This window comes from Sarcophilus harrisii, chromosome 1, assembly GCF_902635505.1.
Source record: "Sarcophilus harrisii chromosome 1, mSarHar1.11, whole genome shotgun sequence".
In the NCBI taxonomy this organism is placed as follows: Eukaryota; Metazoa; Chordata; class Mammalia; order Dasyuromorphia; family Dasyuridae; genus Sarcophilus; species Sarcophilus harrisii.
In genome coordinates, this window is record NC_045426.1 from 189,676,440 (window position 1) to 189,690,814 (window position 14,375).

At 33.8% G+C, this 14,375-nt stretch overlaps 1 protein-coding gene across 4 annotated transcripts in view; it reads left to right on the forward strand.

The window, feature by feature from the left end:
- Positions 1-14,375, forward strand: part of SLF1 (SMC5-SMC6 complex localization factor 1) — a 90,157-nt gene that overhangs the window by 43,736 nt on the left and 32,046 nt on the right. For all 4 annotated transcript variants that reach the window (XM_031949579.1, XM_012541376.3, XM_031949683.1 and 1 more), the window contains 2 exons: positions 2,796-2,927; positions 3,638-3,803. In XM_031949579.1, coding sequence (XP_031805439.1) covers positions 2,796-2,927; positions 3,638-3,803 — 298 coding nt within the window. The remainder of the gene's footprint in view (positions 1-2,795; positions 2,928-3,637; positions 3,804-14,375) is intronic.

The following is a 14,375-nucleotide window of genomic DNA, read 5'->3' on the forward strand; positions in this document are numbered from 1 at the left end:
GCAGAAGACTCTTAAATATGTATTTCCAGATCCAGGTATTCCTGAGGTCCAAACAATGTTATGATCTTCCCTCCCAAAACTATTTTCCTTCATACCTTCCCTATTTGTTTTGATCCTATCATTATTTCCCAAGTCACCCAAATTTGGACCCTCTAAATCACCTTTGACTCTAACATTACACTCAGTCCTAAATATCCAGTCATTTGCCAAGTTCTAGTTACCCTGTCTGCCCAAATTAACAGACATCTATCTCCTCTCCATGTCTCTCATATAGATCATTGTTGGATTGTTTCAATCGTGTATTCATGTTCCTATTTGGGGTTTTCTTGGCAAAGAAATGAAATGGTTTGCCATTTCCTTCTCCAGCTTATTTTACAAATGAGGAAACTGAGGAAAACAAAATTAAGTGACTTGCCCCCTTTATCATAGTCACGTAAAGGTTCCGTCTGTCTCCGATCTCTCCCTTCTTCTACCCAACCTTCATACTTCTGCCAAAATGTTCTTTCTAATCCTTGGGTCTGATCATGTCACTTCTACCTCAAATGTTGTCTTTGGTCCCCTCCCTTTTCCACACACCACATTGCCTTTGCAATAGAATAGAAGCTCCTTAACCTGATATTCAAGGCCTCCCAAAGCCTGGAAGCTTTGGTCTCTCATACTTTACAGTGATATTCATTCAAAGTTCCAGCTGTATATTGGACTCTTCATTATTTCCCTGTCTTCTTAATGTGTTGTCACTTCTCATTCTTTCTTCCTTTGCATGCAGCAGCCTGTGTTTGTCACATTCCCTTTCCTATATCTGCCTATTAAAATTCTTCTCTTCTTCATGGCTAAACCGAGGTGTTACCTCATCCATGAAGTCCTGCTTTGATGCCTTCCCTGAATCTCCAGGGAAATACCTGGCTTCCCTCCTGTGTCGCTCTTTGTCTTCTCCTATCTAATCTGACTCATTATTTGTGTGTATTTGATTAGAGGTTGTGTTCCATGGATTTGAATGGGGGGACTTTACTTTAATAGAGAAAAGGCAATTTACTTAAATATAACTGATTTCTTTTGTCCTCCATTGTAGTTTATTTTATACAGTTGAAAATATTATTCTATGAAGGATGCTCACCAGAATGCCAGAAGGGTCTATGACATTCAAAAAAGGAAGAACCCCTGATATGCTCATCTCCCTACTCAATAATAACTCATTAACGGCAGAGACTGTCATTTTCCATTTATATCCTCAGAACCCTGTTCATTGTAAGCATGTAATAAATGTTGCCTGAATGGAATTGAATTTTCAGGTTTTCTCCCTCCCTCTTTTCCTCTTCCCTTCCCCCCCAAATTCTCTCATCTCCAAAGCCAGTGTGCTTTTTCTGTTCCATGTAACTTCTTTATCAGAGGGCCTGGTGGATACTAGACAGGAGAGATGAAGAAAGGGTATGTTATAGAAAGGTATCTTTGTATCTTTAAATATACAAGGTTGGGCTAAAACTGAGCAGTTTTTCTTTGAAAGAAATGGTTGGATAGAAAAGTTGGAATCAAGTTGTGGAAGATCTTGTTTGCTAACCTAATTTGGAAAGTATTCTCGGCTGAGCTGTGGTTTGGACTAATAATAATAGATAATTTATAGAACCTTTATTAAGGTTTGCAAAATGCTTTTATATGTATTATATCATTTGAAGCCTCACAACAAACCTAGGACATAAATTCTGTAATTATCCTTAGTTTACAGATAAGAAAATTAAGACTAAGAGGATAAGTGACTTTCTCAGAGTCACAGTGTGTTGGAATAAATGTTTGAAGTTGAAGCAAGAGTTGAACTCAGGTCTACCCTGATTCCAAATCTGGCACTGTACTACCTAGCTTCCTCATAATAGGTGGCTGGGGAGAAAAGATGAGAAACCACATGTAAAGAACATGATACAAGCAGCCTTAAGTGAACAAAGAAGGAGAATGCAGTGATAAAAAGAGATTTACCAGTAGCATCGGCATGTAAATTTGGAAGAAAATGTATTTTCGTCCTATCTCTGTGGTTCAGAGAATCCTAGATGAAGAGTGCAAGGGACTTCAGCCCGTCCAGCACAGCCCCTTCATTTGTTAAATGAAGGAACCGAAGCCCGGTGAGCTTGTGACATGCCCAGGGTCACACAGGGAGTGTTAAAGAAGAGACTGGAATCAGAGCATCTGAGTGCCTCTGTTCTTATTCTTACCTTTGTGCCCCTGGGACTCAGTGCCTCTGAGTAATTTGACACCCACTCTTTGAGAAACACCAAAGAAGATGAAAAGGAAATAAAATTGAGATTTTTTTTTTTAACTTCATAGCTATGCTTTGTTAAACAGTGAACATGGAGAGGATTTTGTGGGAAGAAGAAGGTAAAGTTGAAAGCATTAAGTATTCAAGGTAATTTTTTATTTGCTAAGGACCTATACCAATTAAGTTCAGTATTCATCTTTCTCCCATTTTTCAGAGAAATAAAGGAAATGTGAAGACAATAACATAAGACAGTTGAACATTGGCAATCACTGAGAAGAATTAGAGAAATTAGATCTGTATTCTTTAAACCAGGCAGTGATAAAGTGTACCGATTGCTAGAAGTAATAAAAGGATAACTGCTGGAGGGTTTGACCTGTCATTACATTTATAAAGGAAGCACAAATATTAATCATGTAGCTTTGTTTAACTTGTTCCATAATTTGTTGATCAAACTGTTATTTAAACTCTGGCATTATTTTAAAGAGGCACTTGTCCATCAATTAATCAGTGAATTTGTTTGAATCTCATGGATTTTTATATTCTTGTTTTTCAGGTCCTGCCTCTTCAGTGAAAGTTTTTGTCACCCAATTCCAGAAGGTGGAGTTGTGTCCAAGATGCTCAAGCTGGCATTATTAACATTCTTCTTTACACTATTGAAAAATGAAGTTCAGCATCTGAATCACAAGTGTGTTTTTATATGAAAAGACATTTTTCTTCTTCTATTTGCATTGTTCTTGTGTGTCATTTTCCACTTTATTTCTAAAGTTTTGTCCAAAAAGTCAATCATCTTTTGTGTCTGTTTTTGTAGTTATTCAAATTTGAATTGTTGTTTTAGGTTTGTTTTATTTTTTTTTTTAAGTTTTTGACATTAAGAGATAAATTTTGTTAGCAATTGAGTGATGGTTTATCCAGTTTTTTTTTTTTTTATCTCACAGTTCACATTTTATTTTCACCGAGTCATACATTTGGATAGGTGTTTAATTTTATATCATAGAGGTGTGAGGCTTTTCATTTTTCAGGTTTTAATTTTTTATTCTTTAGTAATTGAATGCTTAAGTGAAAAATTCTTCTTAGGCATAACACTTATTTATTCAGTTTGTACATGTAAGTGTTGAAAAGTTTCATCTCCACATCCTGAAGTTGAACATCCTATACATGTGTATTTTTCATTGTTTTATGGTCTAATGCTGTATACTTTTTCATTTCTTTTCCATTATTATTTCAGTTTGACTTGATTACCATTGTTACTATACATACTGCTTACCAAAATAGTGATAGTACCATATTTTAAAATTAGCAAACTTCTTTGTTTTGACAGGAGGCTTGATACTTTCTCCCAAGTAACTATCATAATCAAATTGACTTACATTTAAATTTTGTTTATTCTTTTCCTAGATTATATGAAGGGGCAGATTCTCAAAGCCTAAAAGTCCGAGAACAATCCTTTCTTCTTGAAATCTTCTGGTCTGGAAATGAAGCCTCAGTATTTTTTACCAAGCCAACAAATATGCTCTTGGATTGGTCTATATATTCTCAAAAACAAAAATTCAAATCTAACGATGTGAGTAGAATTTGCCTTACCATGTTGACTAAAAATAATGGGTGCTTTTGATCATTCATTCTTTTCTTTTTCTGTTCTGCTTGTCTAGTTTACTCTTCTGAGATAAAAATATGTGTGTCTATCTCTTCTATACATGCATAAGCATATTTATTTGCTGCTTAGTTTCAGAATGACAAGTCTTTGGGATTAAAAGCCATAGACAAAGCCTAGTATAATGTAAGATGCTAATTACACTTTATTGCTTGCTATTTCTGATCTTTTCATTTTATGTATATTTCACTGAATTAAAAAAATATAGATAAAGAGAAGATGAGCCAAACCATAAAAGTTTTCAGAATGACTAAGAAAATAACAAATTAGTTCTAAAATAAAAAATCTTAAAGACTATCAAAGAGCCATCAATCTGATTTCTTATTTTGACCAGTGTCTTTCATTCTAGTCATTCTTTCTGCATAGACAGCAATTTTTTTTCCAGCAATCCAGAAAATTAAAATAGCATTTAAGTCTAGTTCTATTTTTTTGACTCTTGAAAGATCATAGACTTGAGCTTTTCAGATAATTCTAGATTTTTTTCTATTGTTTTGAATTTCTTTCTGTCAATTCAAAGACTATGATTTCTTGTACCCTAAATTAATTAAAATAGATCCATTTTTTACCTCAGTCAGTCTTGACTTCTTATCCTAACTTATATTTTGATAGTTGACAGACTATCTGATTAGTGGTAAAAATAAGACATTAAAAATGTGTACTTATTCTTCTTGCAACAGGGAAAAGAGGAAGGGGATTAATAAGCCTGGGGGCTTGAGTAAAGAATGGAAGAGTAATGGTTGATGTTGTCACTTGAGTTTGACTATTTGTTTTCAATCTCATTTAAACATTAATACTATTAGTTTCCCAGTGGCCAATGCCCAATTGAACTTTAAGTCTGCTTTAAGTTAAAGAATCTTTTTGCTTGATGATTTGGTATATACTAAAAATTGGAAGTATGAAGATATGACTTGATACTTATCTCTTGAGATAAGTGATGATTATATCATCTTATTCAGCAGATTAGCAGGAATGACAAAAGATAGGAATAGTCAATATTGGAGAAGCTATGGAAACTTAGAAACTGAATTTTTTTGATGAAGCTTTGATGAAGTGGTTTAACCATTCAAGTTAACACTTTTGAATTATGCTAATTAATTGCCTAAAATATTCATACCCTTTAATCCAGAAGTTCTTCTAATAAATACTCAAAGGTGATCAAAGACAGAAAACATTAAAATATTTTATATCAGTTATTTTTGTAGAAGCAAATAAATCTAATCAAAGTAGAGGTCTATTAATTAGTGAATAGCTAATTGTGGTCTATAAATGTAATGAATTATTGTTGTATAATAAGAAATAGTGAACATGAAAATTATAGAAGAGAGAAGCATGTGAGAATTACAGGAACAGATGCAAATTAAATAAGCAGAATCAGTAAAATAAGAAACACAACTGTAGTAATATAATTGGAAAGAATTCCCCCTTACCCTCAGTCTGCCAAAAAATTCCTGAGTAGAGTATAATTATAAGAGCTAAGCCTGGTTCCTAAGAAGAATTCAGAAAAATGAGTATGTAACATTGCTTTTACTGTCAGCCTCTCTTTCTCTTTCTCTCCCTCCCTTTTCCCCTCTCCCCCTTCTTTCCTCCCTCCATCTGTCTCTCTTTGTGTCTCCACATATATGTATGCATGTGTATGTTTATGTACGTGTGTGTGTGTGTGTGTGTGTGTGTACATATATATTTAAAGTTTTGTTGAACTACTTTTTTTTTTCCCCTCTCTTATCCTTTTTTAAGAAGATGACTTTCTGGGACTAATATCTTATATGAGTATTTCCTCTAATGGTGCAGATTTTGACTCATCCATATCTTCTCATTCTGTTTTGTTCCTTTTCATGTGAAAAACCCTTCATGGAGAAGGCTGTTTATAGTCACATGGGTTTTTTACATTTCAAAGATAACAACCATATAGAATCTGGGCTATTTGTTATATACCAAGCTCTCAGCCAGTCTTCTAGAATCGGTATTGATATTAATATGATCACATTAATTCCACAGTGAACTTAAGAAATTAAATTCAAATAGGAAAAATTAGGAAGACTTGGTCTCAAACTTATTAATTGTGTGATTCTGGGCAAGTCACTTTACCTCTGTCTTCCTCCAATTTCCTCATCTATGAAATAGGGATAATAATAACCTTCCCTGTTGGGTTTTTGTGATGATAAAATGAAACTATTTGTTAAGGTTTTTGCAAACCTTAAAACCTTATGTAAATACTGACAACTTTATCTGACTTTTTAAAAAATACAGGAAATTTTATTAACATTTAAAGACAAGAGATAGGAATTTGAGTCTGAACCACCATAGCACTTGTTAACACAAGAAGTCCAAGGCAGACTCTGTTATTAGATTTTATTTACCTATAAGTTGTATGAAAAGAAAATATAGAAACTTATATGTATCTGTCAGTCCATGTCATCTGCTTCCTTAAACCAAATTATAATACACTAATACAATTTTCATGACTGATAAAGAAAACTATTACTCACTCATTTATCTCACCAGAATACATTTTAACAGTAATGTTTTATACTTATATACTACTTAGTTCATGATGTGTTTGATATGAGGTATCTCACTTGATCCTGAGAATTGTTACTGTAAAGGTGGTATATATTATACTAGTTTCATAAGTGAAAAAACATGTTCTACATGTTGTAAAAATGTCATGATAAAAGTTGTATAGCCAATAAGAACCTGAATGGGGACTTGAACACAGGTCTTATGATCCAGTATCCAACATTGCATTCTATTATAAAGACTTCAGGGAAGACATTGTGTTTAGCTCAAATTGTTTTAAAAAGTTTGAGATTCTATTTGAACATTTAAACTTTCCAATCAGAGGTAATCATTCATCCAAACTGGAGCAGAATCTCAAGAGAGTAATGAAGTAAATGAGATATATGACATCCTAAACATCTAATACATTTTCAATATCCCTTCTCTAATACATGGAGGTGATTGTATATCGTCAGAAATTGTTTTAACAAAGCACAATCTCTGGCAGGTTCTACAGATTCAGTAAGATATCTAATGTGTGGCTAAGGAATAGATTAGTTGATCAGTGGAATAGATTAGGTTCAAGGGATAAAACAGTCAACAAATATAGCAACCTAGTCTTTGACAAACCCAAGGATCCCAGCTTTTGGGATAAGAACTTACTGTTTGATAAAGATTGCTGGGAAAATTGGAAGCTGATATGGCAGAAACTAGGCATTGATCCATACTTAACGCCGTACACCAAGATGAGGTCAAGATGGGTTCATGACCTAGGCATAAAGAATGAAATTATTAATAAATTAGAGGAACATAGGATAGTTTACCTCTCAGACCTGTGGAAGGGGAAGGTTTTTATGACCAAAGCAGAACTAGAGATCATTACTGATCACAAAATAGAAAATTTCGATTATACCAAACTGAAAAGTTTTTGTACAAACAAAACTAATGCAGACAAGATTAGAAGGGAAGCAATAAACTGGGAAAATATTTTTACAGTCAAAGGTTCTGATAAAGGCCTCATTTCCAAAATATATAGAGAATTAACTCTAATTTATAAAAAATCAAGCCATTCTCCAATTGAAAAATGGTCAAAGGATATGAACAGACAATTCTCAGATGAAGAAATTGAAACTATTTCTAGTCATATGAAAAGATGCTCCAAGTCATTATTAATCAGAGAAATGCAAATTAAGACAACTCTAAGATACCACTACACACCTGTCAGATTGGCTAAGATGACAGGAAAAAATAATGATGATTGTTGGAGGGGATGCGGGAAAACTGGGACATTGATGCATTGTTGGTGGAGTTGTGAACGAATCCAACCATTTTGGAGAGTAGTTTGGAACTATGCTCAAAAAGTTATCAAACTGTGCATACCCTTTGATCCAGCAGTGTTACTACTGGGATTATATCCCAAAGAGATTATAAAGAAGGGAAAGGGACCTGTATGTGCACGAATGTTTGTGGCAGCCCTTTTTGTAGTGGCTAGAAACTGGAAACTGAATGGATGTCCATCAGTTGGAGAATGGCTGAATAAATTGTGGTATATGAAAATTATGGAATATTACTGTTCTGTAAGAAATGACCAACAGGATGATTTCAGAAAGGCCTGGAGAGACTTACACGAACTGATGCTGAGTGAAATGAGCAGGACCAGGAGATCATTATATACTTCAACAACAATACTAGATGATGACCAGTTCTGATGGATCAGGCCATCCTCAGCAACGAGATCAACCAAATCATTTCTAATGGAGCAGTAATGAACTGAACTAGCTATACCCAGAAAAAGAACTCTGGGAGATGACTAAAAACCATTACATTGAATTCCCAGTCCCTATATTTATGCACACCTGCATCTTTGATTTCCTTCACAAGCTAATTGTACAATAATTCAGAGTCTGATTCTTTTTGTACAGCAAAATAATGTTTTGGTCATGTATACTTATTGTGTATCTAAGTTATATTTTAATATATTAAAAAAAAAAAAAAAGATATCTAATGTGATCCCCAAAACAAAAAGTCTCTTGTCCAAAAAAGGGAGTACATTTTAAAGATTTCATCATCAGAAGATGGATTTTTCAAACCATCACACCCCCCAAATCCATGGATGCCGTTCAGGTTGCAGTGGTAGACAATTACTCCAAGATGAAATTATAAGTATTCTTGAAGGACTGAAATATATACAAAATAATTTATAACACCAGAAATATGATGGCACAATATTCCCTTAATTTTTCTACTTCATATTAGTGAGATAACAAGTTATGGGTATGGAAGCAAGGTATGGAAGCAGAAACATGCAATAAATGATATTTGTCTGGAATTTCAGGCATGTCCCAAATGAGTCTTGTTTCCTCCTGAGGTCATGCCTCAAAGGTGAGTGATGTTGCTTGTATCAGCAGTATACAAGATATGTGGTTAGAGTGCACTAGACCTCCATGTAGAATTCTCTCAGTAATAACACATCCAAGCTTGTTCATAACATAAATATATAACAAAACTATTTTTCAACTACTGAACAGAAATTAACTAGGTGTCCTATTATTTGTGCCTCAAATGGCAAGTTTTCAAATTAATAGGAAAATTTCTAAATAGTGAGTGATAATATAGAAAGCTTTGGCTCTCTTTATTTTCATTCCCTCATAGGAGATCTGAGGCTTAGCCTCAGCCTAATATGAGGTCTCATCAGAAGTCTCCCTTTAGGATATTCACCCTAACTAATCAATTATCTGTGGATATTCTTTTAGTTTTCCCACTATGCCCACCCACCATTCCTTTTTCCCACCCCATGTAGAAATATTCTAGCTGAGAGTACTTTAAAGATCCAGCTGCAAATTTATTTTTTACTTGTATTGTAACCAATCAGAAGAAGGCAATATGTTAGGTAAAACATTACCTATTACATATATTACCTATTTTATATAGATATATTACATATTGTTACAAGAGGACAAAATAGGCCCAGGATGAGGAGAGACCTTCCATTTATAAGGGAGGAAGATGATCTCTCATTACAATTATTTCCATTAAAGTATCAATGTCTTATGATCTCCAAACCAAACAGAATTCTCCCAAATTGTGTCAAATTTCATCATACAATCACATCATGGAAAGGACAAAAGAAAACTGTCATGCCATTTGTTAGTTTTCCAACAACCAGTAGTAATCTAATTGTAGAACATTTTTGCCATTACTCCCAAGGTACTGTTGATCCTTAATGTTATACAGTTACTAAAAGCTTTATTTATGTTGCCAGGAAAATATGAAAAGGCAACAGTTACATGTCAGTCAGCCTTAAGTGTTACCTTGTTCAACTTCAGAAACTTCTGTATTAACATTATAGACTTTCCTATTCATTGGTTTATTTGAAATTTTTATGTGAGGTAAACTTGAATTTATTAGATACCTCCTTGTTACAGTCCCAGACTCCTTAGTGTCTAAAATATATGTGCTTTAATTTTAATATTTTTTTGCATCTAGATAAACATATCCAGCCAAAACAGAATGAAGAATGGGGGGTGAGGCGTGGGATGTCATACAATAATAGTACTTACCTACCAAGGTTATTGTGCAAGTCATGTGAGATAATCATTGTAATGCACTCAGCACAATCCCTGTCACATAGTAAATGGTATATAAATGTTAGCTATTATTATTTAATAACACTAGTTGGTTGACCAGATGTAGGGGCAAGGGACAGTAGGAGGTAAGTAGAATAATGCTAGTTCAATATTTGAGTACTAGTTTGCTATTAATTTTAGGATTTCATTTAGACACTTGTCAGAGATATGATTTAAAGAGCTGTGTGGTTTTTGTTTTTGATTTGTTTTTAATTGGCTCTTGGCATGTGTTCTAAGATTCAGAGGCTAAAAAGGGAATTTGCTCTGCAAAAAAGTACATAGTGTATTCTCTGTACCTTGTCCCCTTGTCCTGGCCACAGTCTTGTGATTTAGCTGTTCTTACTACAGAATAATTGGGGACTCAGGCCCCTTACTATGTGACAGTTGAAACTAGTGAGTAGGCACTGTGTGTGTGTGTGTGTGTGTGTGTGTGTGTGAGACTTAAAAAGAAGCATGGTTGCACAAGGGTACAGGAACAGAAAACATTCATTATAACTAGAACTAAATATAGTATTCTCATCTTTAAATGAGAGGATGCTGGTAACTTCTTTATAGATTATCAAGTGCTTGCTCAGCTTAATCTGCCTTTCATTTATTTTTTTAAATGCTAAAATCATTACAGATAAAAAGGTCTTTTTACTTTGTAGAACATTTCTTCCTTTCTTCCATTTGATTGTATTAGATGAAACTGCTCATTATATCTGAAGACAATAATATAGACCACAGCATTTTTCACAGTTTACTAAATCACCAAAGTACTACTACTACCAATGTGAAAATGCTTAGAAAGCAGTCTAAAGTTGTAAATAGTAACAGATTTTATGTACTTAGCTTGAAGATTTTCATTACACTTTATAAACAAGAGCAACATATTTGTTTAGCAGTTACTGCCACGTACATTGTAGCATTATTAGATATTAGAGAACTGGCCTTAAACATTTCATATAAGTATTTTATTTCTTAAGGTTTGATTAGGATTTTTTATTCATATGAACTTTTCCTATTAAGTTAATTTTCACTGCCAGCATTCATTCTTGTACTTAATTCAGTCTCTTTGGCAGTTTTCAATTTAAAGAATTCCATGCATGTTCATAGACATCACTTTCAGTAGGGTAAAGCATTTTGTTTCTTGATTTACAGCATTGAAGCATTCAATTTAAGTCATTAGCTAAACAGAAGTCCTCAGTTTATGCTAATGCTGTTTTGTCATAATGTCAATCAGCCAGTCTTGCCAAATGACATTGTGGCAAGTGAATTTCATTGTCATGAATCTAAGAGTGCTTTGGGCTTTCCTTGGCAAAGGGCAGAGGTGGGGTGTGTCTCTTATTTTAAAAGGAGCTGCAAATTCAACATGGGCAACAGCTACAAAGCTTAGCTTGTCTGTATCATTTCTCCTTGGGACATCCTTATACAATACACAGGAGTAACTCGAAAATTTCTGAACACAAGGAAACCAAATGAGACTATATGCCTATAAATGTCCCTTCAACTTGCCAACTATTAATTTTTCTTTTTTTTTTTTTTAAATAATTATTGGTAAGAAAGAGGAGGTAGTATGGTGCAATGGATAGAATCACCGACTCTGGAGTCAGAGAACCTGGGTTTATATCCTTTCTCTGATACTTTCTACTTTTGTATGATCTTGACCAAGTTACTTCCTTAGCCTCTTTCTTCATCTATAAATGAAGAGATTTGTACTAGATGGGCTCTGATCTCTCTTCCAACTGTAAAATGATGATCTAATGTTGGCTGCCATCTTTTTTTAAATAACTATAATATCTTTTCCTTCATATTCTTATCTTGCTACAGTGAAAGGAAATAAAATTATATTTTACAGAGTATCTTAAGTATTATCTAGTTAAACCTCTTTATTTTACAAATGGGAAACTGAACTTCAGAAATATGGTCACTTAGCAGAATCCACATTGCTATTCTGTGTTAGAGCTCTAATTATGACACAGTTATCAAGCTCCTAATTATGGATTTTTCTGCTGCAACACACACTTTCCTACGTTAAAACTCTATCGTGTTCAAATCCTACCTTAGACATTTAGAAACTGTAACTCATGAGCAAATCCTTTAATGTAACCGGGCCTTAATTTTCTCATCTGTAAAGCAGGGAATCTTTACTGCTTACTGTGAAGATGAAATGAAATAATGTTTGTTAAAATGTCTGCAAACCTTCAAGTACAGTATAAATGTCATCTCCTGTTATTGTTTTGAAAGGATTGACAGTACATTAACTTATTGTCTTAATCCATTTTATTGTACTAGTGAAGCTCTTATCTTTAGCAGCTTGGTGTGAGCCCCCATATATGAGGGTGGATGGAAGGAGCCTGGTTTAGAAGTGTAAAGACATGTTTTAGTTTTAATCACACCTCTTTTCTATCAAAAAAAGACATGCCACCAAATCCCTTTTAGTCTGAGTTTCCTACTCTGTCTATAAAATAGCAATGGTAGTATCTGCCCTGCCTTTCTCATAGGATTATTCTGAAGATCAGCTGAAATCATGCTCATTGAAAGTGCTTTGAAAACAAGTTGGTATATGACTGATATATCGATTTGTTTTACTGCTTGTCTATACTTACATATTATACGGAAAGTTGCCTATATAACTTGGAGAAATGGGCTAATGAGTTGTATAGAAATTCAGCTTTTTAAAAAGAGCATCAAAAATTAAAAAACAGAAGTAAAAGGATATTTGGAGGGGACACAAAAAAGTCAGGGCAAGATTGTTACTATTATATTAAATTCAATATATACTCAAAATAAACTACATCACAGCAATTCTTGGTTTTATGCATAATCTTGTTATTTTATTTTGAAATGTGTATTTTGATGATGATTATTAAGTTTGTCACAAAAGTTAATTTTAACAAAACAACTCACGTTGTGCAAGTAAGGTTATCCTATTAACTGGTCATGTGGCAAACATTTTACTTGGTATTGCTCTGGTTTATTAACTATTCTAGATATTATTATTTGGTATTCTGGTTAACATACTCGATAACAAAATTTTATTGAACCACACTTTTATATTAAGAACTTTTGATTTCTTCTAGATGATAACTTCTTCCATGAGGATAACTCCTTGTCATGATGTATAGTTCGCAAAATGTCAGAAGCAGAATCTGAACCCAGGACTTGCTACCTTCCAGGACTCTTCTCTCTTCACTATGCTGTTTCTCCGTGTTCACTATTCTTTTTCCTCAGTAATTCAAGAGCCATGCAGAATATTGCAAAAGTTTCATGTCACAACTATGAACATCAATTTTCATTGTGTTCTCAAAGTACAGATCCAGTTAGCACTGATAGACAGTAAGCAGAATAATAGAATGACTAGGATACTGGCAAATTCTCCCAGATTTAGATGTAGCATTTAGCAAATGAACCATTTTGTTTGTTGCATTGTGTTTTCTTCTGAATTTTTTATTTAGAACTGGAACATCCCAAAGGGTTATCTGGTAAAGCCTCTTATTTCATAAATGAGAAAACTGAGGCTCAGAGACTTTAAGTGACTGGCCCAATGACACATACAGCAAGTAAGCAACAGAGCTGGTATTCCAATCCAATTCCATTGTTACAGTTGCCTCCCCCAAAGCAGCTTCTAGAATATATATATATATATATATATATATATATATATATATATATATATATATATCTAATGTGCAAATATTTCAACATAAATGACATGTGTAAATTACTTCAATGTACCCAATGTTCATTGTGCTAGAAGAAGACCTGGGGTCAAATACTCCCAATGGCTCTTAATGTCTGTGTGAACATCAGCAAATCCCTTCATTTCTCTGAGTCTCAAGCAGCTCTTTAAGAGTTGTACTAAGTCATAGAGAGTTTTGATCTAAATGACTAAAAGGAAGTCTTAAATTGAAGAAAAATATGTAACTGTCCATTGTCTATATTATTCTTGACATGGGTCTTCCCACAACCTCAAGCAAGAGAATTAATTATAACAAAAGGGAACCAAGATCCTCAAGTTAAAAATGTTTCCTTTTATAAGATCAATGACTTTTATTAGCATACATGATATTAGAGCTTGAAACCTTAACCAGTGCTATCCCTAGGCATGTTATGGGACCTGGTACATGAATTTCACGGGTCTTAGAACTAACTCCTACACCTTTTAAATACCATAGTTTCAAAGATTCTGAACTTTTTCAGTATCATCAACCTAATGGAGCCTATAGACCTCTTCTCAGAAAAATATTTTTTGAACAGAAAGGGAAAGAAATAAGCATTTACATAGTGCCTACTATATGCCAGGCCAATGTTAAATGGTTTTTACAATTAATATTTTATAGTGGAGAAAATTGAAGTAAGCACATTAAGTAACTTGCCC